The 27,562-nt window shown below is 44.6% G+C and overlaps 1 protein-coding gene across 1 annotated transcript in view; it reads left to right on the plus strand.

Moving 5' to 3' along the window:
- LOC138788906 (cytochrome P450 2D15-like) overlaps positions 1–24,526 on the plus strand; it is a 57,585-nt gene extending 33,059 nt beyond the window's left edge. Inside the window, exons 3-9 of the mRNA XM_069967303.1 lie at positions 293–445; positions 12,567–12,724; positions 15,928–16,101; positions 19,176–19,317; positions 21,308–21,495; positions 22,168–22,309; positions 23,646–24,526. Of these exons, the coding sequence (XP_069823404.1) occupies positions 293–445; positions 12,567–12,724; positions 15,928–16,101; positions 19,176–19,317; positions 21,308–21,495; positions 22,168–22,309; positions 23,646–23,827 (1,139 nt within the window). The 3' untranslated portion in view covers positions 23,828–24,526. The remainder of the gene's footprint in view (positions 1–292; positions 446–12,566; positions 12,725–15,927; positions 16,102–19,175; positions 19,318–21,307; positions 21,496–22,167; positions 22,310–23,645) is intronic.
- Positions 24,527–27,562: the final 3,036 nt, after the last annotated feature.

Here is a 27,562-nt window from a genome sequence, read left to right on the forward strand (position 1 = left end):
CTATGAGGATGTGTGGTAAAGCAGAGTGATTTCTGCAAAACATTTTTTACAGAGTGTCTTCATGTCTCAAAGAGAACCTTCTCCTGGCCTTGGAGGTTGGTTGGTGTTGGAGAAAATCTGTGCCCCACAAGAATACACATTGTAGATCACATTACCCTCTAAAACATTTTTTACACCGAAATTAACTATACTAGATACAAGTAGATACAACACTAGAGTTAAAACTACACTTCCTTTACTGTTGAACCCCAGTGATTTATTTGATACAGAACATTTTGTGTGCTCTTATTAGGCATAATTTTGGCCAGATACGGGAGCTCATGGAAAGAGCAAAGAAGATTTACCCTGACAACACTTAAAAACTTTGGGATGGGCAAGAAATCCCTTGAGGAAACAGTGACAGAAGAAGCTCAGTGCCTGTGTTCTGCATTTAAGTCTCAGAAAGGTGAGTGTCAGCTGTTTGTCCAGAATTTTTAATATGTGATTTAATAAACCATCTTGAAATTGACCCGTTGCATAGATCCATAGATTCCCATCTACCCTTCCACCTACTTTTGAGTTAGTTCTGCCGCTAGTGACCTTCTGCACACCTGATGGACCTGTTTTAGTATCTAAGGGCCTGTTCACACTGAGCAAATTCAGTGGAATTCTGCATCGGAGGACTATGGGAGGGCTCTATGGGATAATTGACTATGGGACATGTCAATTCTTTGAGCAGAGAGTGGAGGCGCGCAAGCCCTCCTATAGACACACTAGGGGAGATTTATGAAACATGGTGTAAAGTGAAACTTGCCCGTAGCAACCAATCAGATTCCACTTTTCATTCCTCACAGACTCTTTGGAAAATGAAAGGTGGAATCTGATTGGTTGCTAGGGGCAACTGAGCCAGTTTCACTTTACACCATGTTTGATAAATTTTCCCTCACTGTTTGACAGTGAGGCAGGCGGAATTCCACGGCAGAGAGCTCCCGCCTGGCTCATTGTCAAAAGGTGTGTATATGGGAGGGCTTGTGTGCCTCTGCTCTCTGAAACGTACAAGTCCAGTTTTATCAAATGAACCATCACCTTTTCTTGACAGTCCTGAAAACTGGTCTTAAAGGGTACCTGTTAGAGATGAACAAACCTCGAGCATGCTCGAGTCCATCCGAACTCGAACTTTCAGCATTTGATTAGCGGTGGCTGCTGAAGTTGGATAAAGCCCTAAGGCTATGTGGAAATAATGGATGTGGGTCCGGGTGCTGAGACACCCGCTGATTGCTAGAATGAAGAGGCAGAAGCCCTTTGCAGCATGCGCTCTGCCCCTTCTTCTCCACTCGCACTGTTAAAGTAGCAGTGGACGGAGTTATAATAGAGAGGGTTTTTGCTTCACGATTTCAAGTGCTGTCTCCATTGATTTTCTTTTTTAATTATAATGGAACCCTAAGGATCTTTGTTCTACCAATTGGCAGTGGTCTCAGCACCCGGACCCCCACCAATAGAAACCTCTGACATGTCAGAAGTTTGTTTAAATGAAAAGTACGCTTTAAAGTTATTGTTCTACTCTCAGGATAGGGAATAACTACTTGATTGGTGGGTTGGAGCACAATCTTGAAAAGAGGACCCAGTTCTTCCATCATTCCCTTTCAGTGGGAATACTGTAGACAGCTGAGTCATACTTTTTGAATGACGCTATGTATGGTGGTGGTGGGTCTTGGCCAAAAGTGGGTCCCAGCACCATATATGATTGTTTTCCTCCATTGGGATTGTGGGTGATCTGGCATGCATGTTTTTCTACCTGGTCATCTGGGACTAGACTCTATGGTGCTGTTGGACTCCATGGTGTTGCAGCCTGTACTCATACGTTTACATTTTTGTATTTTTGCACATCTCTCTCCATGAGGATCTTCCTTTGGCAATAGTATTAGGGATTAGTGCAATTTACTTTATACTCTTTTGGCAACTGCGGGTATTGTGCAATTCACAGGCATTCATAATTCACAATTTTACAGTGCATTCTACAGCGCTGGCCCAAAGTATTGGCACCCCTGCAATTCTGTCAGATAATACTCAATTTCTTTCAGAAAATGATTGCAATCACAAATGATTTGCTAATAATATCTTCATTTATTTTGCTTGCAATGTTTTTACACAAAACTCTAAAAATGGGCCAGACAAAAGTATTGGCACCCTCAGCCTAATACTTGGTAGCACAACCTTTAGAAAAAATAACTGCGAACAACCGCTTCCGGAATGCGTTTCTTACAATGCTCTGCTGGAATGTTAGACCATTCTTCTTTGGCAAATGGCTCCAGGTCCCTGAGATTTGAAGGGCGCCTTCTCCAAACGGCCATTTTGAGATCTCTCCACAGGTGTTCTATGGGTTTCGGGTCTGGACTCATTGCTGGCCACTTTAGAAGTCTCCAGTGCTTTCTCTCAAAACCTTTTCTAGTGGTTTTTGAAGTGTGTTTTGGGTCATTGTCCTGCTGGAAGACCCATGACCTCTGAGAGAGACCAAGCTTCCTCACACTGGGTCCTACATTATGCTGCAAAATTTGTTTGTAGTCTTCAGACTTCATAATGCCATGCACATGGTCAAGCAGTCCGGTGCGAGAGGCAGCAAAGGGACCCCAAAACATCAGGGAACCTCTGCCATGTTTGACTGTAGGGACCGTGTTCTTTACTTTGAAGGCCTCTTTTTTTCCCCCCCTGTAAACTTTATGTTGATGCCTTTTCCCAAAAAGCTCTACTTTTGTCTCATCTGAGCAGATAACATTCTTCCAAAAAGTTTTTGGCTTTCTCAGGTAAGTTTTGGCAAACTCCAGCACACCTGGTGCTCAGAAACTTCTTCAGCAAAATCTGCACTGAAAATGCTATTTGGCGCTCCTTGCCTTCTGAGCCCGGCTGTGTGCCCATAGAGTGGTTTATGCCCACATATGGGGTACCGTTGTACTCAAGAGAACCTGCGTTACAAATTTTGGGGTACGTTTTCTCTCCTGTCCCTCGTGAAATTGTGAAATTTCAAACTAAACGAACATATTATTGAAAAATTTGAGCTTTTAATTTTTACTGTCTAATTTTAAATACTTTCCTCTAATACCTGTGGGGTCAAAATGGTCACCACACCGCAAGATGAATTCTTTGACGGGTTTACTTTCTAAAATGGGGTGACTTATGGGGAGGTTCTGTTCTGCTGACACTACAGGGGCATTGCAAACACACCTGGCGCTCAGAAACTTCTTCAGCAAAATCTTTACTGAAAATGCTAATTAACGCTCCTTCCCTTCTGAGGCCTGCTGTGTGCCCATACAGTGGTTTATGCCCACATATGGGGTACGGTTGTATTCAGAAGAACCTGCGTTACAGATTTTGGGGTACTTTTTTCTCCTGTTTCTTTTATTTGATGGTTTTTTAAAATTCAAACCATTGTTAACAAATATATGTTCCTTAAAATTGCTCCATTCCCAGGCTTATAACGCTTTTATCCTTTGGTCTATGGGGCTGTGTCAGGCGTCATTTTATGCGCCATGATGTGTTCTTTCTATTGGTACCTTGATTGCGCATATGCGACTTTTTGATCACTTTTTATTACATTTTTTCTGGATTTAATGCGACCAAAAATGCGCAATTGTGCACTTTGGAATTTTTTGGCGCTGATGCTGTTTACCGTGCGAGATCAGGAATGTGCTAATTTAATAGTTCAGGCGATTATGTGCGTGGCGATACCAAATATGTTTATTTATTTTTTATTAATTTATATTTGTAAAATGGGAAAAGGGGGGGGGTGATTTGGACTTTTACTATGGGAGGGGATTTTTTATTAATAAAAACACTTTTTAACTTTTTTTTCCACATGAACTAGAAGTCCCCCTGGGGGACTTGTATATACACAGCAAAGATCGATTAGATCGGTCATAGATTGCTTTGGCCTGCTGCAGGCCACAGCAATCTATTGCCGAGCCGGGATCAGCGTCATTGCGACGCTGAGGCCCGGCACGGGCAGAAGAACGGATCTCGGGGGGGGAAACGGGGGGTGATCCGACCCACTAGACACCAGGGACGTGAGGTCTGAAGCACTTCAATGCAGCTGTCAGGTTTGACAGCTGCATTGAAGTTCTTAATTAGCCGGCGCGGCAACGGGACCCGCGTCGGCTAATAGAGGCGCTCCCCGGCTGCACATTCAGAGCCGTTCAGAGTGGGGTCCCGGCCATTTAAAAAAAGAACTGGTCCCTAAAAAAAAATCAGTTTTGGAAACTTTTACGAAAATGTGATAATTTGCTAATAAATTTCTAAGCCCCATAACACCCTAAGAAAGTAAAATATGTTTACCAAATTATGCCAGAATAAAGAAGACATATTGGTAATGTGATTTAGTAACTAATTTATGTGATACAACTTCCTTTTTTTAAAAGCAGAGAATTTCAAAGTTCATAAAATTTTCATGATATTTTGATGTTTTTCACAAAAAACACACAAAGTAGTGACCAAATTTTGCCACTAACATAAAGTGCCATATGTTATGAAAAAACAGTCTCAGAATCGCTAGCATACGTTAAAGCATCACTGAGCTATAAGCGCATAAAGTGAGACAGGTCAGATTTTGAAAAATTAGCTTGGTCATTAAAGAGGACCTGTAACCAGGCCCGCTTCTGCCATGAGGCGGAATGAGCCTTCCGCCTCAGGCGGCAGAATTTGCGGTCCGGCTGGGGGCGGCATTATGTCCCCCCTGCTGTCATTTTTGTTAAGTATCACTTAACAAAAATGACAGCGGCCGCTCACCTGTCCCGTCGCCCGCGCTCTCCACATCCCGTCAGGTCCCGCGATGTCACCCTGCAGCTGTCACGGACCTCCAGGCTGTGGTGAGTGCCCGGGGTCGGTGGGGGACGCGCTGGGGTCCCGCGCGACCCGATCACCCCACTCACTCACCACACCCTGGAGGTCCGTGACAGCTGCAGGGTGACATCGCGGGACCTGACGGGATGTGGAGACAGCAGAGATCGCGGACCGGCTGCGGTGTGGGACAGGTGAGTAGATGGCTGCGGCGGCGGCGGGGGGGGGGGGGGCGGGGTGCTGGTTCGGGGGGATGCCGGCTATCACTCGGGGCGACCGCCTGAGGTTTGCCTCAGGCGGCAGAAACCCTTGAATCGGCCCTGCCTGTAACCCCCCCCCCGTGTCGGGGAGACAGGCTCCAAACCCCCAGCTAGATCCCCTTATCCGTACCTCATCCCGCCGAGCCCCGTTGTCGGAGCCGCTCCCGGGACGGAGATATCCCGGTCAGAAGCCGGCGGCACGGCTCCATTCATTCTCTATGTACGCCGGACCTATCTCCACAGTGCCCGTGCCGGCTTCTGACCAGGATATCTCCATCCCAGGACCGGCTCCGGCAGCGGGACTCGGCGGGATGAGGTCAGTATAAGGGGATCCAGCTGGGGGTCGGGAGCCTGTCACCGCGGCACGGAGGGTGACAGGTCTCCTTTAAGGCCAAAACAGGCTTTAGAGGCAAGGGGTTAATCCATTTCAACTGGATGCAAGTGTGATTTAGTTATATCCACCACCTGTTATGTGCCCCAGGTAAGTAACAGCTGCTGTTAAGTACACAAATTAGAGAGGCATCACATGATTTTTCTAAGGGGGCCAATACTTTTGTCCACCCCCTATTTGTTGTGGAATTTATCCAATTTGGCCTTTTGACAATTCTTTTTTAATTCAATTGAAATTCAATTTGTTAAATGAAGAGATTAATACCAAAGCATTTGTGATTGCAATAATTTTCTGGAAGAAATTGAGTATTCCCTATCGTCCCATTGGCTTCACAACGTATGGGGTATTATCGCCCCTGCGAGCCCCTGGGATGAAGAAATATTTTAATGAAAACAATAGAAAACTTTAATTTAAACTTAAAGGGGTTGTCCAGTGTGGGGGGCAGTTTTTTTGGGGGACCACTCACCTCCCCGGTTCCAGCGGCGGCTCACTCATCGCGGCGCTCCGGTCCCCGGCCGCTTCCTGGTGTCTGACGCCACCCGAGACGCTATGTCTCAGGGCCGCTCAGCCACTCAGTGAAGGAGGCGGGATCCGTGTGAAGTCCGCTCGGATCCCGCCTCCTTCACTGAGTGGCTGAGCGGCCCTGAGACGTAGCGTTTCGGGCGGCGTCAGACACCAGGAAGCGTCCGGGAACCGGGGACCGGAGCGCCGCGATGAGTGAGCCGCCGCTGGAACCGGGGAGGTGAGTGGACGTCTTTTATTTCAGCCACCTCCTCCCCCCAAAAAACTACCCCCACACTGGACAACCCCTTTAATTAATCCCCTCCTACCGAAAGTATACTAAACCCCACCTCTCAAACAACATCAGTCTTTTTTCTCTTTGCTCTATCAGCCCCAGGGGACCTTTCTCCCTCCTACTGTTTTTTTGTTTTTCTTTTTTAGGTACCTTATTATTGATTCATGGGAGCAGTCTTGCTCCTGTGTAACTCTCCTGGTGTGCTGCGCCAGGTTGTGATTCGCGGCTGGCGGTGGCTAGCAGGTTCAGGCGTGACACGCATTGCTGCGGCCTTGCGTGTCACTGGAGCGGCCACCATTACTCTGACTTGGCCCACGTCCTCACGATGGACATGCGCCGTACGTAGCGCGTCATCCGTCGCCGCCGCGCTATGACGACAGCGTGTGCCGGCGCTTATTAAAGGACCGCTTGGTAGAGCTAAGATTGGGTCTGATTCTTCTGTGAGTCTTGCTTTCTCTTCTGCTGCATTCCTTTCAGTTAGGTATCCAGAGCTCCTTGTGCATCCATTTAGTAAGTTCTTACCGCCATCTAGTGGTCGTTTTGGATATTACCAGCTAGATAATTGAGTTTACAAGCTAGGATTGTTTTTATACATCCTTGCTATGTTATGGTCTTACCCTGATCTGTTATTTCTCAGATGTCGGCTATGGAGACTAGCCCTTTAGGGAAGAAATCTACTAAGCGCAAACATTTTTTTTTTGTGCTGAATGTGACACTCCTCTGCCGGATGGATATAAATACTGTATGCTGCGCCTAGATCATCATTAAGGTTTTTCATTATACGTAAGGTGTTACGTTACTTACTATGTGTATTACAGTGCGTTGTACCGCTTGTCGTCCTAAAAATATTGAGGAACCTGATTTGCAGGATGTGGTAATATGGGTGAAAGATTACGTGGAAAAATCACTTGCTAATCGAGAATGTCGCCATTCTTGTCAAAAGAAGAAATCCAAACATAGTATTTCTCCTTCTGTATCCCAGCCTGTGAGTATTGTTATTGGGGGCTGGGCTAGGTTCACTCTCCTCAGGGGACTGAGTTTAAGGTGATTGAATGAAGTGGGTTCTTCCTCTTCATGTGAATCATCCTCTCCATCTAAGGACGAAAAAGAAATGTTAAAGGGGTTATTTCCAATGGACAGCATTTATAAACTCCGAAAGGCTGTTCAGGCTGAAATCCACCCTGAGGAGTTAGAGGATGGAGTTTCCCCTGCCAAAAAGCCGAGGGCTTTTTCTGTTGGGGAAACATCCATGTCGATGCCTCAGACTGAATGGAAAAAAACAGAAAAGGCGCCGGTTTTGAGAAAAAAATTTAAAACCTTATGTCCTTAAGGAGGAACAATCTAAGGACTGGATTGATCCTCCCAAAGTGGACACAGCCATTGCTAAATTGTCACCGTATTACCTGCAGAAGATGGCTCTAACCTCAAGGATCCTATGGACAGGAGAGTTGAGGTGGCCTTTAAAAGGACATATACTGCTGCAACCACTCAGTTGCTATTTCCTCCTTTGAGGTTTCTAGAAGCCTCAGGAGATGGCTAGCTAAAGTCCAGGAGGATCTAGAGTCCGGAGAGAACAGGGACATGGTCTTCCTTTCATTCAAGAAAGATAACATGGCCATTGACTTTCTATGTGATGCTGCTTCTCAGGAGACTAGATTGGCAGCTAAGACTATGGCCTTATCTACGGCTGGTCGCTGCGCTCTTTGTTTGAAGTCTTGGGTTGGGGACTCTAACTGAAAATTTCAACGTTGTAATTTAGACTTCCAGCCGGGTAGGTTATTCGGTTCAGAACTCGATAAAATCATGGAAGAGATGTCTGTTAAGAAACCGGGTACTCCTTACCCTTAACAGATCGTGTGGTTCCTTTCGGAGAGGCAGATCTCCTCAGAGAGGAAAGAGTCGCTACCAGTCTAGAGGAAGGGCAAGGTACTACAATAAAAGAGGTGGAGGTAAACAGCAGAACAAGGATTCCTCCAAAAAGCCTGACTTCTGACGCAAAAAGTATTCCTGTGGGGGGGGCGACTAACCTTTTTTCTTCCTGCATGGGAAAAACTAATAAAGGATCAGTGGATCATAAGCATTATTCGCAGTGGTTATTTGCTTACTTTGTCTCCTCTTCCTCCCCCAAGGTTTCTGGTATCCCGCTTCCTAGGTCCGGTAAAGCATCCAGTGTTTGAAGAAGAGATTCTTCATCTTTTGAAGATCAAAGCACTAGAGGATGAAGAATTGGACTGGACTAGGAGTGTATTCTCGGGTTTTTCTCGTGCCGAAGCCATCCGGAAAGTGAAGGCTTATTATTAATGTAAGGTATCTAAACAAGTTCATGGCAAAGAAGAAATTCCGCATGGAGAATATAAGATCCGTAAAGACCATCCTCCAGGAGGGAGACTTTATGGTTTCCATAGATCTTCAGAACGCTTATCTCCACATCCCTATTCTGCCAGTTTACAGGAAATACCTGTGTATTGCCATTCAGCTCAAGAGGAAGGTACGACACCTGCAGTTCAAGGATCTTCCCTTTGGAATAACCTCGGCCCCTTTGTGTCTGCCGTCATGGTTCTTTTCAGGCTTCAGGGAATAAAGATTATTCCCTACCTGGACGGTTGGTTGATTATGGCCCAGACTCAGAATCTTCTGAGTTCTCAGGTGAATTATGTCCTGGACATACTTCAGCAGTTGGGGTGGTTGATCAACCTGGAAAAGTCAGATCTAGTCGCATCCACGACAAAGACTTTTTTGGGCTTCATCATAGATTCCATACAGATGAAGTTATTCTTGTCAACACCCAGGGTGATATGTATTCAGAGAGGCGCCCAGTTTCTCATTTCTCCTCGCCAGGTGACTCTTAATGACATTAATGAGATTTCTGGGGCTCCTTTCCTCGGCTGCAGATGCAGTCCCTTGGGCGTTATGGCACATGCGGTACCTCCAGAGGGAAGTCCTGACAACCTGGAATCGGAGATTGGAAGACCTAGAGGCTCTGCATGTTCTATCAGCAGAAACCAGACAGTCCCTAACCTGGTGGAAGCAGGTAAAGTATGGAGCATTAATAGCTGAACCTCAATGGATCACAATCACCACGGATGCTTCAGGCTCGGGTTGGGGTGCTCATCTGGAAGAGAGCTTGGTGTCAGGCTTATGGAACAACCAAGAATCATCTTTGCCGTCAAACGTCAGGGAACTCAGAGCTATATATCTAGCTCTTCTACGCTTTGCTCCGAATTTATTCCAGAAAGCCGTGAAGATCAGGAAAGACCACACTGCTTGTGTAGCTTACATCAACAAGCAGGGTGGTATCAGATCATCTCTACTTATCAGAGAAGTGGAATCTTTCTTCAAATTGGCGGAACCCAGACTAGACAGACTGACTGCTCTACATATCAGAGGCATCCACAACACGCTGGCAGATCGTCTGAGTCGGGGACTTATGGTTCCGGGGGAATGGTTGCTTCCGAGGAGACTGTTCATTCAGTTAACCCAAAGATGAGATCAGTTAGCCTACATATTTCCGCACATCTCCATGATCCCGAGGGTTCTTATGAAGATCAGAGTGGATCAAGCATCGGTAATCATCATCACTCCCTTCTGGCCGAAGAGGTCGTGGTTCACCCTTCTCATGATATGACAAAGGGGGAATTCTGGAAACTCCCGTAAGAGCCGGACCTAATATCCCAAGGACTTCACCTATGCCAGGACCTAGTCAGTCTCAGTCTCACAGCTTGGAGACTGAGAGGACCGTATTAAATTCTGAACTTTCTGAAAATGTGCTTCGTACCCTTTCTCATGCACATAGCGTTTCCACTAATAAATGTTAAATTCGTATATAGAACATCTTCCGATTCTGGTGTCTGTCAAGACAAATTGATGCATTAAAGCCTTCTACTCCTCAACTTTTTAAATTTTTAAGAAGGTTTTGATAAAGGTTTGACGGCGGGCTCCATTAAGGTCCAAACAACCGCTCTTTTGGATCATTTGAATTACAGGCTTTTTCAAAAATTGGAGGTGAAAAACTCTGTCAAGGCCATATCAAGATTAAGACCTAGAGTGACCAGACATGTGGACTCTAAGACGTATCTGCCTCGCTCCTTTTGAACCATTGGAGGAAGTGGCTCTTCTGTTGGCTGTTACATCTGCCAAGCGGGTGGGGGAGCTCCAAGCTCTCAGGTCTGCTCCTCCCTATTTAATTTTTGAAGAAGACAAGGTGACCCTTAGATTTTTACCTGTGTTCCTTCCTAAAGTACCTTTTATTAGTTAACATTCATGAATCGGTAGTATTTCCAGATTTTTCTCCTTCGGTGCAGTCCCAAGAAGATATCGATCTTTCGCTTCTAGATGTTTCTAGGATCATCAGGATTTACCTATCTAGAGTAAGTCCTTTCAGGAAGCATGAGAATCTGTTTATCCTTTTTTTCTGGAAGAAACAAGGGGAAGGAAGCCTCCAAGCCATCCATCTCTAGATGGATATGTGATACTATTGGATTGTGTTAGGGTCCTATTCCACGGGCCGAGGAGGGCCCGATCAACGATGTAAACGAGCGGCGATCTGCTAGATCGCCGCTCGTTTACTGGGCCTATTTTACGGCCCAATGATTGTTGAGCGAGGGCTGCAGGGACATCGTTACCGATGTCCTTGCAGCATCATACATTACCTGCCCAGGCTTCTTCTCCGCGCTGTCTTCATCACCGGGTCCCGCGCGCTCTATCTTCAGAATGGCGGTCAGCTGACAGGCCACACTCAGCCAATCACAGGCCACGGCGGTCCTGGCCTGTGATTGACTGAGCGCTCCGTCAGCTGACCGGCCATTCTGAAGATAGAGCGTGCGGGACCCGGGGATGAAGACAGCGCGAAGAAGAAGCCTGGACAGGTAATGTATGATGCTGCTGCTTGTCAAATCGCCGGTCGCCCGCCACGCACCGCTATTCAACCGTAGCGATGCGTGGTGGGGGAACGATGATTTTAGGTCTGGCCCTAAATGAACGATCAGCCGATGACACGATCATCGGCTGATCGTTCTCTCTATTTCCCCGAGCGATAATTGGCCGAATCGGGCCAAATGTGGCCGATCAGGCCGATTATCGTTACTGTGGAATAGGGCCCTTACTTTGCTGCGGAAAGATCTCCTGAATTTACCAACGCACATTCCACTAGAGTGGTGGCCTCTAGTGGGGCTGAAAGATCTTCTGTGCCTTTGTGGAATATTTGCCAAGCTGCTTCTTGGTCGTCATCGCCTACCTTTGTAAAACACTACAGACTTGATGTTAATTTTTCAGCCAGAACCGCCTTCGCTAGGTCTGTTCTCAATGCGGCTATAACCCACCCTCAGGGGATATTTCTTGCTAGTTCTCCATACGCTGTGATGCCAATGGAAGCTAAAATTACTAAGTTAATTTGTTTTCCCTCAGACCCATTGGCATCACAAGTCTCCCTCCCTTATTATGGATTCTTGTTATTTGACTGATGTTGTTTGAGAGGTGGGGCTTATTATACTTCCGGTAGGAGGGGATTAATTGAGTTTAATTAAAGTTTTCTATTGTTTTCAATAAAATTTTCCTCCGTCCCAGGGGCTCGCAGGGGCGATAATACCCCATATGTTGTGATGCCAATGGGTCTCAGGGAAAACAACAATAATTTTAGCTTATCTGACAGAATTGCAGGGGTGCCAATACTTTTGACCAGCACTGTAAATGCTTTTATGTATGGCGGCTTGTTTACCATTATGTTGTCTGTTTTTGCACTTTTTTAACCCAAATAGTATTATTCCTATGGTGTATATAGTGTCCAGCTCTATACAATATACTTATCTGCTTATCCAGTAAAGTTTGTTGGCTCTTTTCCACTGTGCTTGTGTCTTCCTCTTCTCCTCACACTGAATACATGATTTTATATATTTGTGATGCATTAATTTAATAAAATGATATATATGTTTGCTAATGAAGTTCGATATGTTTTTTTTTTTTTGTGTGTGTGGGGGGGTATATTCTTTTTTTTTTTTTTTAGGTGTATAATGATTGATTTGCTACCTCTTAATTTTTCCCCTAGTGGGATCCAATTTTTTGGGTGTATATTGCTGGGGATCTGCCAAGAGCCCCAGTGAACAGGAGAATGCATGGGCATGCTGCACTTATGCGCTGTCCCATAGAATTAGAATGGAGCTACCTGGATGGATATTGCTGCGAGCCAGGCATCATCATGCAGTACCGCATACTTCTTCCAGCTTGTTCTCCTGATCAGTGAGGGTCTCAGCATTATGACTGATCAAAACTTTTGTATTAGTGTATTTAGTCATATAGTGTATTGTTGTGTTTTTTGCAGATCAGTTTGATCCACATTTCCTCATAAACAACGCTGTCAGTAATATCATCTGCTCCATTGCATTCGGGAATCGGTTTGATTACAATGATGCGAAATTCCAGCTACTATTACGTCTCTCAGATGCCGCCCTAAAGGGTAAATCTGGAGTCTTGGGCCAGGTACTTTTAAAACTTAAAAGCAATATGGCGATAGTAGCCACAAAACACTCTGACACAATCATAAAACTAAAGAAATGAATAACAGCAACAACTGACAATTGCTTTTTGGCTGCAGCTTAATTTTCAGCATTGCCAGACAGCATCGCTCAATCGCTTTTTTGGCGAACTAAGTGGTGATCTTTTCTTTTAACCGATATGATAAATTGATACGAAGAGTCGTTAATGCGATCGTAATTTGTATCCTGTCAATATTCGTAATTTGGATTTGTTTCCATGTACTGTCACCAATGAGTGTTTACACAGAAAGACTTGAGAAAGATTAAAGGAGAAGTCTGGCGAAATTTTTTATTAAAGTATTGTATTGCTCCCCAAAAGTTGTACAAATCACCAATATACACTTATTACGGGAAATGCTTATAAAGTGCTTTTTTTCCCTGCACTAACTACTGCATCAAGGCTTCACTTCCTGGATAACATGGTGATGTCACTTCCTGGAAAACATGGTGATGTCACTTCCTGGATAACATGGTGATGTCACTTCCTGGGTAACATGGTGATGTCACTTCCTGGATAACATGGTGATGTCACTTCCTGGATAACATGGTGATGTCACTTCCTGGATAACATGGTGATGTCACTTCTTGGATAAAATGGTGATGTCACTTCTTGGATAAAATGGTGATGTGACGCCCCGACTCCCAGAGCTGTGCAGGCTGTGGCTGCTGGAGAGGATGATGGAAGGGGTACACTGAGGGACACAGGGCACTGGAGGGACACTGAGCATCCCCCTGCCATCATCCTCTCCAGCAGCCACAGCCCGCACAGCTCTGGGAGTCGGGGCGTGACATCACCATGTTATCCTGGAAGTGACATCACCATGTTATCCAGGAAGTGACATCACCATGTTATCCAGGAAGTGACATCACCATGTTATCCAGGAAGTGACATCACCATGTTATCCAGGAAGTGACATCACCATGTTATCCAGGAAGTGACATCACCATGTTATCCAGGAAGTGACATCACCATGTTATCCAGGAAGTGACATCACCATGTTATCCAGGAAGTGACATCACCATGTTATCCAGGAAGTGAAGCCTTGATGCAGTAGTAAGTGCAGGGAAAAAGCACTTTATAAGCATTTCCCGTAATAAGTGTATATTGGAGATTTGTATAACTTTTGGGGGGCAATACAATACTTTAATAAAAATTTTCGCCGTAGTTCTCCTTTAACAATGATTTTGAGGTTAGTTCAAAAAATGCGATCACCCACGTATGAACGATTTTTTGATTATTGTAGTATAATCCTTGTCGGATTTACACCAGAAGATTATCACGTATATTTGAACGATTAAAGGATTTTTCTCACCACAATCGGCTAATGTAAAAGGCCCCTAAAACAGTACATGGATGTAAGTTACTGTACTAAGAACAGCACATTTGTCCTCCTTTACATATATCTACTGTATCTGGTACACATCTAATTTTACCAACTTTGCTTCATAACGCCTACCCTTTTATTGCAGCTGTCAATAAACACTAACTTTCTGCTGCACTCTATATAGACACTGTCACTGTTAGAGCCTTATTACATGGATTGATATTTGGCTGAATTGGACCAATTATCGCTCCGTGTAATAGAGGCAACGATCAGCCGACGACAACAATCATCGGCTGATCGTTGGTTTAGGTTTGGACCTAAAATCGTCGGGCGCCGACCGCACATCGCTACGTGTAATAGCGATGCATGGCTGACAATTGCCGAAACACCTGACACCTTACCTCTCCCTGCACCTGGTCTTCTCGCCTGTGCTCAGACGCTGAGAGAAGGCAGAAGTGAGAAGAGGGAAGGTGTCAGGTGTTTGGGCAAGGGCTGCATGGACATCACTAACAATGTCCATGCATCCCTTAGGGTCCATTTACACAGAAAGATTATCTGACAGATTATCGGCCAAAGATTTGAAGCTAAAGCCAGGAACAGACTATAACAGAGATCAGGTCATAAGAAAACCTGAGATTTCTCCTGTTTTCAAATCCATTCCTGGCTTTGGCTTCAAATCTTTGGCAGATAATCTGTCAGATAATCTTTCTGTGTAAATGGACCCTTTACTGCCCGATTATCAGGCCGTGTTATAGATCCAGTAAACGAGCGCCAATCTAGCAGATTATCGCTCGTTCACTAAAATGATCAGGCCGGAGTTCGCCCGTGTAATTGGACATATAGGCAGCATAAAGAATAATAGAACATGGCACTTACCACTTGAAGTCTTCTCAGTTGCATTTATTTAAGTTCATACAAAAAGGTGCACACACAGGTCTGCGAGAGGACGCCTTTGCGTTCACAGCGACAGCTGTTTCATGCCTACTCGGCACTTCATCTTAAATAATGCTCCTAAATGACTAAAGATAGTAAACCTGTTATTTCTCTTTTACATTCTTGCATTTAATTATCTTAATTAATTTAATTAAAAATGTGACACTTTCCCTTTAAAGTGCCACTGTCGTGAATTTTTTTTTTGCAGAAATCAAAAGTACAGGCGATTTTAAGAAACTTTTTAATTGGGTTTATTAGCCGAAAAATGAATTTTTATCATGAAAAAGCAGTTTGAAGCTCTCCCCCCTGTCTTCATTGTTCTCCTATGGAGAGAGCTAAATAAAACACCAAAACAGGACAACAAAGAGTTAATCTACAAATATATCACCCTCTATCTCCTCTGACAGTCAGCACTGACCTCTCTGACCTCTGATTACAGCTGTCACCCAGCTCCATGCCTGTAATCCCTTTGTTCTCAGCTTTCTGCTGTTGACTAACTCCCTCCTCTCTCCTCCCCCCTCCCCTCTCTATAGAACAGACAGGGTTGTGTCTGATGTAACAAGTCACAATTTCCAGATTTTTTGCAGTGAATAAAAAAGAGGAGGGAGGGGGGAAAAGTCTTTTTGAATGCAGATAATGGCATATTTGGCTAATAAACCCAATTACAAAGTTTCTTAAAATCGCCTGGAATATTGATTTCTGCAAAAAAAAAAAAAAAAAAAAAAATGACAGTGACTCTTTAAATTAATAAATGTGTAACATTCTTCTTCTAGTTGCCATAAACACACTAAGCAGTCATAAAGGACTGAATAGCCAGGTCGCTATTTATAAATGTATATATCAGTATTTAATATTATCATACTGGACAATTCTTGATTTCACCTTTTAGATCCTAAATGAATTTCCTCTCCTCATGAAAGTCCCCTGGCTTGTCAACCATGTAATGCAGTCGGAGCGTGAGACAATTGAATTCTTAAAGGAAATAGTTTCAGAGCATAAAAAAATCTGGAATCCAAACAACGTCCGTGATTTTATCGACGCCTTTCTAATGGAGATGGAGAAAGTAAGTAGACATCTGGCCGAAGCATTTGTCTTTTCTTTCACCGGTATCTATACATAGTAGGTATACAGGGGAGCTGGATCTCTTTATAATGTTCCAAAAAGTGGTTGACCTGTTACTACTGGTGAAGATGAAATGTTTGAAGCACTGGCATTCCCTCAAAACTCTGCTTCGTCTAAAGTTAAAGGGTTACGCCGCTGAATTGAAAATTTCCGTCAATCAAAAGGTTAATAAAAGTTATATAATGTTGCAATATACTTACATTACAGATTCCTGCATCTTGTTAGTGTATTTATTGAGTGTTTTTCTTGACCTCACCGAAGTTCTTCTCCACTGTTGTCACTGTCGACCGCACTTTCCTCCGCTCCCACCGCCATTTTGTGACAATACGTCACATAATCGGGACCTGCCCTGAGAGCTTTGCCTTCATTGTCGCTTTTTCTGTGACTGACCCCTTCCTGATGTCCCTCCCACCTTTTCACTGATTGGTGGGCATCTGCACAGGTGATGATGATGCAGATGGAGATCACGTGGTGTGTGGAGGACAATAGGAACACATGAATGAATAAAACGTGACCAAACCATACTTCCCATACTTATTAGCTGCTGTATGTCCTGCAGGAAATGTCATTTTCTTTTCAGTCTGACACAGTGCTCTCTGCTGACATCTCTGTCCAAGACAGGAACTATCCAGAGCAGCAGCAAATCCACATAGAAAACTTTTCCAGCTTTGGACAGTTCCTTTTTTGGACAGAGATGTCAGCAGAGGGCACTGAAAAGAAAACATTTCCTGCAGGACATACAGCAGCTGATAAGTATGGGAAGACTTGAGATTTTGAAATAGAAGTAAATCACAAATCTATATAACTTTCTGAAACTAGTTGATTTGAGAGAAAAAGCTTTTCACTGGACAACCCCTTTAAAAGCCACAATTGCTATAGATCACAGGGTTTAAAGGGTTAATGGCAGGCAGCAGTGTAATCAGGGCCACTAGTGTGTGACTTCAGCAGAAAGCAGTAGCTTACAACTGGGAGAAGACTAGATAATAACAAGTATGGAATGTATTGTTCGTCTCAGTATATCAAAAGGTATGTTTGAGCATAATACCTCTTTAGGGTGTCTTCACACACACCGGATCTGCAGCGGATTTCACGCTGCGAATTCGCAGCAAAATCCGCTGCGGATCCAGTGTCAGTTCATCCCTATGAGAATACATACTTGCAGCGAGATTGACATCCTGCTGCACGTATGTACTGTTTGTTAACACCCCGCTGGCCAAAGCATACATTACCTCCTCCCAGCTCCGGTTTGCTTTGGGGGTTCTCGGCGTCTGCTAGTCCCACTCAGCCAATCAGTGCGCTGCCCTGTCGCAGCCACAGATTGGCTGAGTGGGACGTCCTGCCGACAACCCCTGAAGCAAGCCGGAGCGGGAAGGAAGTGATGTATGCTTGGGCCAGCGGGGGGTTAACATACATACTCGCAGCAGGATGTCAATCCCGCTGCAAGTATGTATTCTCATAGGGATGAACTGACACCGGATCCGCAGCGGATTTTGCTGCGAATTCGCAGCGTGAAATCGGCTGCGGATCCGGTGTGTGTAAAGGCATCCTTAACCCCTTCCCACACGAGGACATAACTGTACGTCCTCGCGTGACTGGGGGAGTTCACTCTGAACCGCCGTGGTCCCGGCGGGCACAGTCCGATTGCCGTGCCTGCTAATTAACTTTGACAGCTGCATCTGATTACTTGACAGCCGCATCTGATCACTGCTTGCAGCCTCATCCCTTATTATACGTTACATATCGTTGTAATCGTAACGACTTAAAAATATATATAACAAGACAGTTTTATCCCAGGGCGAATGGCGTAAAAACAAATACTCCCCAAATATTTCACTACACATTTAATTTTTTCCTGCTTTTGCAGTGTACTTTATGAAAAAATTCAGCCTGTCATTGCAAAGTACAATTAGTGGTGCAAAAAATAAGGGCTCATGTGGGTCTGTAGGTATAAAAATGCAACTGCTATGGCCCTTTAAGCACAAGGAGAAAAAAACGAAAACGCAAAAAACGAAAATTAGCCCGGTCCAGAAGGGGTTAATATAAAAACAAACAAACAAATAAACTTACATTCTTTTTGCTCTCATGCCAGGCACCAGAGACTTCTGCTTTGAAGCAGGTGGATCAATGAGTAATGCCATTATGCTTGCCCGTACCAGGCCACAGTCATATGCTACTCTCTGTGTCGCTAGCTTAAAGCTTCCTATGAGAATAAATGTTGTTGCAAGAAGCTGATGGTTCAATAGCTTTCAACTGTATGTGTATATTAACAACACTTATAGAGTTAAAGCGTAACTGTCATTTCAGGGTCATTTTTCTGAAAACAGTAAATATCTATAGTACATGCGATTTTAAGAAACTCTGTAATAGGTTTTATTTACCAAAAGAGTTTCCTACTGTAGTCAAAAAGCTGTTTTCCTACCTCCCCCCTCACTTCAGAAGAAGCAGGATTTCTGTGTCCATTATGTGGCTATGGAGAGGGGAGGGGCTGAGAGGAGTGAGAGAGCATAGAGGAGTTCTGCAAAGCACAACACCCTGCAATCTTCTCTCAGCAAGTTCCTAGATAAGCACTGACCTTTCTGACCCCTGAATCCAGCGTTTTAGGTGCCCAGAGAGTCTACAAACAGCTGACCTTCATGTCTCCTCTTCCTGCTCCCTCATCTCCCTCGGGCCCCCCCCCTCCATAGGATATAATGGAGAGAGCAGAGCCCGTCTTCACTGGCTTCTCTGTAATGAAGACGGCTTTGACTGATAATGCACAGATAAGAAGTCGGGGGGAGGGGCTTGGAAATTGCTTCTTGAGTACAGAAGGAGGCTTTTTTGGCTAATAAAACCTATTATAGAGTTTCTTAAAATACTTATACTACTGAATTCTGTAAAAAAAAAATAAAAAAATGACAGTTACGCTTTAAAGACGGCTTTTACCCTTCTAATCCCTGCCACCTGGCAGCTTTTTGTGAAGCCCAGAAACCCCTTTTAAGTTGACCTCATTTATTCTATGTACCATTTTAATAATAGGTGAAAGGGGACAGTTCCTGCAGCTTTAATGAAGGAAACCTGCTTCTGACGACGTATGATTTGTTTACTGCTGGGTCAGAAACTACAAGTACCACCCTGAGGTGGGCGCTACTGTACATGATCCTCTACCCAGGTGTCCAATGTGAGTAGCAACACTTCAATTTAATTACATATGTGGTTGTTTATTGTATTAACACACAATCAGACATTAAAGGACAACTCCGAAGCTAAGGAGCAAAAAAAAAAAAAAAAAAAAAAAAAAACATAGACAAAATTTTTCTTAGACTTATGTTTACTCTCAATTTGAATCTGTTGTCAACCACGGGTCCCCGAAGCTCCCATCTGCGTTTTCTTCTCTCCGGTACTTCCTTGTTCTTCGGCCGGCAGCATCAGATGACTGACAGCTTGCTCAGCCATTTGGAGCTGAGCAAGCTGTGAGTCATATCCTAACGTCTGATGCCCGCTAAGGAGATGTCATCGACACAAGATGGTGCCAGCCATGGTTGATCAGGTACATATGCGTTTTTAATACTTCCAGGGGGTGGGCAGGTGGGGGGGTGATAGAGAAAGTTAAATAAAGCACATTACAAAGTTATATAGTTTTAATTACCAAAGAAAATATCACCGGAGTTGACCTTTAAGTTTCACATTTGTCCTGAAAACACCTTTAAGTTTATTCAATAAAACTTTATTTATTCACAGATTGCATTATATTATTTCTTGAAGTGAAAGTACCACTAGGTACATCTTGTTTTTTAACTTGAACAGATCGGCGCTGGTGCAGGGATGCCGGTGGCACAGCCATTTTTTTGAACCACCACCCAGTTCCCGTACGTGATGCTGGCCTATTCCCAAGCAGCGGCCCGGCCTGAAGCACTGGAGGGGGGCCCGCCGACCCCCAGTGTGCCGAAACTCCCTCCCCTCTGTGACGAGGCTCCATTAGAGTAAAAGGAACTGCGTCACAGAGGGGAGATCGTCACACTGGGAGCTGCTTCAGACTGAGCCAGTGATCGGAAATAGACCAGCGTCACGTGCGGTAACCGGGCGGCGGCAGGCCCGCTTCTGCCATGAGGCGGAATGAGTATTCCGCCTCAGGCGGCAGCTTCTGCGCTCCTGCAGGGGGCGGCAGACAGCAGCCCTGCAGCCGCTTGCCTGTCCTGTCATCAGCGCTCACCACTGTACCCCGCCGGGCTCCCGCGCCGTCAGCCAGCATCTCCCTTTGCCCTTCAGCCTGTGGTGAGTGTCGGCGAGGGCTGCAGTCGGATCGGTGCGCGCGGGAGCGCCGGGGGGGGGGGGGGGGGGGGTATTCCTATAAGGGCTGCATTCCCATGTCGAGGAATGCCTGTAACCGGAGTCTCCCCCGCCCGGACAGCATCTGATAAGATGCTGAGAGCGGGGGAGAACTGTACTGATACGTGCGATGCTGTAATGAATCAGCCGCGCGTGGTGCTGTCATTACAGCGCGGCACATATCAATAGAGTTCTCCCCCGCTCTCAGCATCTTATCAGATGCTGTCCGGGCGGGGGAGACTCCGGTTACAGGCATTCCTCGCCGACACTCACCACAGGCTGAAGGGCAAAGGGAGATGCTGGCTGACGGGGGCCCGGCGGGGTACAGTGGTGAATGAGTGGTGGTGATGGTGGGGGGGGGGAGGCAGGGGGGGTCGCTAGTGTGGGGCGGCCGCCTGAGGTTTGCCTCAGGCGGCAGAGACCACAGAAACGGCCTTGGGCGGCGGTTCAAAAGAAGGACCATGCCACTGTTATCCCCACACTGGCATCGATCTGTTCATGTAAAAAAACCAAGGTGATGTACCTTTAAAATGTTCTTGTAGCACCCTATATGTTAACTCCTATTTCTTTCTTTCTTCTCTCTATTTGACCCATATTCTCTTTCTTTTTTTATTTGTCCACCTTAATTCTCTTGTAATTTTTATAAATGTTCTGTAAGGGCTGTGTGCTATGAGAAAGTAGCGCCGTCCGCCTGCAATCTCTCTCTTCTGTGGGTACCCCCCCCCCCAAGTGTTTTTTTACAATTTTTATTTATATAACAACTTAATATTATTCCTTTATAAAAAGCACATGTAGTAAAGTTATGTAGAAGTATTTATGTAGTAATAAATATTGTCATTCAGCCAAAGTACAGGAAGAAATTGATCAAGTGATTGGAAGAGAGCGGAAACCGACAATGGGGGATGTGCTGCAGATGCCGTATACTAATGCTGTGATCCATGAAGTACAACGATGTGGGGCTATAGTTCCCTGCTCTGTGCCTCACATGACCTACAGAGACATGGAGATTAAAGGTTACATTATACCAAAGGTAAAACTTCAGAAGGTCATTGAGATAAATTCTGCTAGTTTCCATCAGGATGTGGTTATTTTTACTATTCGGCTTTATGACTACTATCATGCTATAACATTTCTATAATATAAGTGAATCTGTCAGCAGCAATCAGGTTTCAAATTGCTGCCGCTGTAAGGTCAAGGAGACACATGGTATCTTTCATATATCAGTCTGTGCTTCCATACTGTAGGAAAAGGCTTTTATTCTCTGGGACAACGTGACAAAGAGGCGTGGGCTGAAATGTCTCCTCACTCCCCCTTCTATACCTGTCCCTGCTTGATTGTCAGTCAGGGTTCAGCTTCCAGCTGGCTGTCAAGCAGGGATAGAGATGAAAGGGGGAGTGAGGATGTGTTAGGGTACGTGCACACTGCGGAATGGCGACGGAAAACCCGTTGCGCATTCCACAGCCCTCACCCGCTTGCGTGTCATAGACTCCATTCTATGCGCGGGCGGATTCCGTTGTATGTCCAAAGAATGAACAGGTTCATTCTTTGGACGGAGGGCGGAATCCGCCCATGCATAGAATGGAGTCTATGACACGCAAGCGGGTGAGGGCTGTGGAATGCGCAACAGGTTTTCCGTCGCCATTCCATAGTGTGCACATACCCTTACTGTCCTCAGATTTGCTTTCATTTTTTCCCCCCAAAGGGCACCACTGTCCTCGCCAACCTGTCCTCTGTGCTTAAAGATCAGCAAGTATGGGAGAAACCTTTCCAGTTTTACCCAAAGCATTTTCTAGATGAGAACGGAAAGTTTATAAAACGAGAAGCATTTATCCCATTTTCTGCAGGTGAGTCTGAAAATCTCATTGGTGTCAGCTATCATGTTATATACAGGGGTCATTAAATCATTTAGACATAGACAACTACCCAGAATTGAATCAGAGCCAAGAGCATACAATGTCAGACTTAAAGTGTCCCTGTCATTCTAACTTTCAAAACCTAAATCATCAGTAGATATATCAGTGCTATGGCGCAACTTTGCAATTTACATGCATTATTTTTTTTTTTAAAGTTTTCATAGAAAACACCGCAGTTCCTGTGTTCTGTTTTTTTCCCAAAGAGTCTAAACACAGGAAGTCCTGTGTTTCCCAGGTCATCTGAGACTGCCAGAGAGAAGGCAGTCTTGTGACTGGTGGACACATTGAGCTGTGACTCTCTGTACAGGTCAGACTTCATGCATCTAGTGTCTTTTTTTCGCATCAGAACTCTCCACTGCACACTATGGAGCGTGCGTCCGGATCCGCTCGCTCCATAGTGTGCACTAACATGGTTTTCTGCAGCCGCTATTCAATGAATAGCGGCCGCAGAAAACTGAAATGTCAGTTGTTTGCGGCACCGCTAGGGATCCCGGCCGGAGCGTATACTATTTGTATACCCTCTGGCGGGGATCCCATAGACAGCAATGCAACGTATATTCTCGTAATAATTTTACGAAAATATACAGTACGTTGTGCGAACATAGCCTAATAGTATTTAAAGGGATCATTTCTGAGATTCCTCTTTTTTTCAAATCCATTCCTGACTTTGGCCTCAAGTCAGATAATATGTTAAATATATGTGTGTTCGGGTTCGAGTCCATCCGAACCCGAACGATCGGCATTTGATTAGCGGGGGCTGCTGAACTTGGATAAAGCTCTAAGGTTGTCTGGAAAACATGGATACAGCCAATGACTATATCCATGATTTCCACATAGCCTTAGGGCTTTATTCAAGTTCAGCAGCCACCGCAAATTAAATGCCGAACGTTCGGGTTCGGATGGACTCGAACCCGAACCCGGTTCGCTCATCTCTAATGTGTATGTGAAAGGACCAATGATTTGGGGAGCACACGTCTATTGACAGACACCCTTGAATGTTAGTAACACCTAGTACCTGGGATTTATAATAGTGTAAGTTTTGCATTAGCATGGTCTGTGCCAATAGGCCATAGTTATTAATCATAAGATGTGATGGCGTATCACTACAATACAGTATGTTATCACTTTCTCTTTTGTGGGGTCTGATCTCTGGACCCTCACAAATGGTGAGGATGAAGAGGACGCAGTGCTACATCCCTCCATCCCTCCATTTTTTCAAGTTGTAATGTGTGATGGTATGCAGAAAATAATATGTTTTCTCTTGTAGGTCGGAGAGTGTGCGTGGGAGAACAACTTGCCAGAATGGAACTCTTCCTGTTTTTTACCACTTTATTGCAGCAACTTACATTTGAGATACCGAGTGACCAACCTCGTCCCAGGGAAGATCCTGTCTATATGTTATTGCTAAGTCCACAGCCCTACAATATACGTGTTTTTGCTAGGGGATAACTTTTCAACCAGCTTTAGTTTTTTGTAGAAATAAAAGCTCAGAAAAACTCTAAAAATCCTGTTTTTTAAGAGAAATATACAGAAGACAATTTATCATTCTGGTATAAATGTTTGTTTAGGTTTATCCGTCCCAAATTCAAGTATATACTGTATACATCTGAGGTTCCTGCACTTTAGCGCAACCACGCGTACATGTAAGTGAATGTGTTAAACTGTCACCAGGCAAAATCAGCCAGGGACCTATCACAGCTAGCCAGGGACAGGGATCGCTGGGATTGGTCCATCATTACAGACTAATGACAGTGTAAACTAATACGAGGGGCTGTCCAGCACTCCAAGGATCTGATTTCTTGCACACAGCGGAGGAGATCAGAGTTGGCAGTGCTGAACAACCTTAGGTCACAGTGTAAGAAAAAAAAACACTTAGCAGAAGTCCGGCCCTGGCTAAGATCTGAAACGAGGCAGAAACAATGGCGAATATAACAAAAGGCATTTTCCCCAGTTTGTGATGACATCATCACAAAGGGGAAAATGCCCGTCCCGGCTCGTGGACTGGCCGCTCAGCCAATCATTGACTGCAGCGGCCTCCAACCCCATTTTCTGACTGGCTGAGCGGGCAGTCCATCAACCGGGTCATGATGTTGGCTCGGGTGGAGCTCCCGGAGCCTGGCAGGGGTCCCGGAGCAGTGATCCAACACTGGTGAGGTACAGGGAGAGGCGAGTTTTTTATGTTTCACCCTGTTCCTACATTTTTTTTTTACATATTTCTTTCTTCTTTACTAAAGACAAATGAATCCTTTTATACCTTGATCATTGCCCCTGTTCGCTGTTTTTGTATCTAATCATCACCTGTCTGCTGCTCTTGTACCTGTTAGTCACCACTGTGTCCTGTTGCTGTACCTGATTGTTGCTTCTTTCTCCTGTTACTGTACCTGATTGTCGCTCCTGTTACTGTACCTGATAGTGTCTACTGTGCCCTGTTGCTGTACCTGATATTTGCCCCATTGCTGTACCTGATTGTCTCTCCTGTTGCTGTACCTGATTGTTGCTCCTGTTCCCTGTTGCTGTACATGATTGTCGCTCTTGTTACTCTATAGGAAATTTGAAAAATATGCTATATAACATGCTAAAAAGTAAAAGGACTTTTTCCAAATAATGCAGATGTATAGTAGATATACTGTAAAAGGGAATTAATATTTGATTTTTGTTCCCTGACTATCTTTCATACAGCTGAGAATTTCAAACCTATAAAATACATATTTTTAATTTTTAGTTTGGTTTTCACAAAAAATAGTGAATGTATTAAACAAAATTTACTACTAACATGAAGTACACTTTGTCATGGGAAAACAATCTTAGAATAACTAGCTTTGGCTGGGGATACCATGTGACTTCCTGCCTACCTCAGTCCTGCTTTCTACCTTCAAGGGGACAGGTTGTGTGTGTGTGTCCTCTCTCCACTGTCAGGAGAGACACGAGTGCTCTGCTGCTCCAGCGTTACTAGAAGTGTACCGGTCCAGTCGGGACCTGGCTGTGTTCCTCCTTCTCAAGTCCTAAAGATTCTCATCTCAACCAAAGATCTGGATGCCGACTCTTCAGTTATTTCTCTCATCATCTCCCATCATCATCCACAGAAAGTATCCGTCTCAGTTTCATTCCGCCCAGTATCTTACCCTCAGTACTACTACTCCCATCATTCAGTACGCTACCATCACAGCCTATTGCAGCATCACCCATTGCTCTGCCTTATCCAAGTCTGCCTCATTCCCGGTTGCATCCGGAGAGACTGTTGGCACTAGTTACCACCGTTTCAATAAATGCACAACTACCGTTGTTTCTGAACCTTGGCATTGGTTTAATTATTGGTGCCCTGACTAAGGACAACGAGGAATTGCTCGGCCTCCGCATGGTCAGGTCCCCGCTGGTTAGCTGCTATCCCTCGTGTCAAAACCGTGACTACCATCAGGCGAGCGACTACCCAGTACTACCACCTACTACTACCCTCAGCAGAGGGGCCCAGCACAGACACATGCTGCAGTAATAGAGGTGTACACAGATGTGTTGTAGTGATGCAGTATTCTTTCGGGTGTCACTGTGAATCCAGAGCAATGCCGGTTGTGGTGAGACTACAGGGACTTCTCTGCTTGTCAGAGTCGATGTCAGCCTGACAAGCAGAGAAGAAACTGCGGTACTAAGGACATCGCTGATAACAGAACTGCAGCACATGAGAGCCGCAGTGGGGAGTAGAGAAGGCATGCTCCCACCACTCAGAGGAAAATGTAACATTTAAAGGGGTTGTGCAGCGAAAATCTTTTTCTTTCTAATCAACTGCTTTCAGAAAGTTATATAGATTTGTAATTTGCTTTTATTCTATAGGGATTCCAATAGAAAACCTCTCCTGCTCTGGACAGTTCCTGTCTCGTCCAATGATGTCAGCAGAGAGCACAGTGTCAGACTGGAAATAAAACAACATTTCCTGCAGGACATACAGCAGCTGATAAGTATGGAAAGACTTGAGATTTTTCAATAGAAGTAAATTACAAATCTATATAACTTTCGGACACCAGTTGATTTGAAAGAAAAAGATTTTTGCTGGACAACTCCTTTAAGTCCCTTTCCTATGACCTATAGGGATGTGGTTTATGAAAAAACATATATTTGCATGAGTTATCATATATGAAACATATACCGTTCATATTCATGGCGAAGAATTTAAACACCTTTGTTTTTATACATGAGCCAACAGGTTTGAAAGTCGCTAACAAGTGGCGCACCTGTAGAAATGTATACAAATCTCTATGTGGTAAGCTATATGTAGATTGCAGTATCTGGAATGTCTGCAGTTTACCATCCATCGGCAGGTTATCTACCATCACCGAAAACTGCACGGGTTAGAACAGGCAAAAGATGTTTTAGACCAGAAAGGCAAAATAAAAGCACTTGTTGCAACGTATACAGTGCGACGGCATCCCTCTCTATCTGCACCCATGGAAGGTCCCCAGACCAACTCCACCAATCCTATAACTGTGTGATTACAGTAGCCTTGTGATAATCTCTTAGCATTGGTACTCCAAACCCCCCACAAGTTTATGTTTAGCTAAAATATGTGTCGCTAGACGCGGCCTGTTACCTGCCCATATAAATTTGGATACAATGGTTTGGGTTCTCGTAAAAAATGAAAAAAAAAACTGTAACTGGCAGGGTCCTAAAGAAATATAGAAATTTAGGCAAAAGAAACATTTTAAAGGAAGCGACCCTGCCTACCCAAGATATTTCTTGTTTGGATAGAAAGGTAGCCTCCGTAGAAATTTCGGTCAGAAAGGGTTTGGTGCGATATACTGATTTATAAGTGGTAGATAGTGACTGGTAGATATTTCAGCCCTTTGATCATCCTATCAAACGTGTATCGTGCCTTTAGATCTTTCTCTACACGATCCTATAAGGGTCTATTTACACAGAAAGACTATCTGACAGATTATCTGATAAAGATTTGAAGGCAAAGCCAGGAATGGATTTGAAAAGAGGAGAAATCTCTGGCTTTTTTTTTTATGACCTGATCTCTGTTTATAGTCTGTTTCTGGCTTTGGCTTCAAATCTTTGGCAGATAATCTGTCAGAAAATCTTTCTGTGTAAATGGACCCAAAATTTAGGGGCATTGCCTGAGTTTTTTTGCAAATTTAAATGATAGTACAATAATTGGCCGAATGTATGATTGCATGATTCGTGGTAGTGAGG

Source organism: Dendropsophus ebraccatus, chromosome 4, assembly GCF_027789765.1.
Source record: "Dendropsophus ebraccatus isolate aDenEbr1 chromosome 4, aDenEbr1.pat, whole genome shotgun sequence".
Lineage (NCBI taxonomy): Eukaryota > Metazoa > Chordata > Amphibia > Anura > Hylidae > Dendropsophus > Dendropsophus ebraccatus.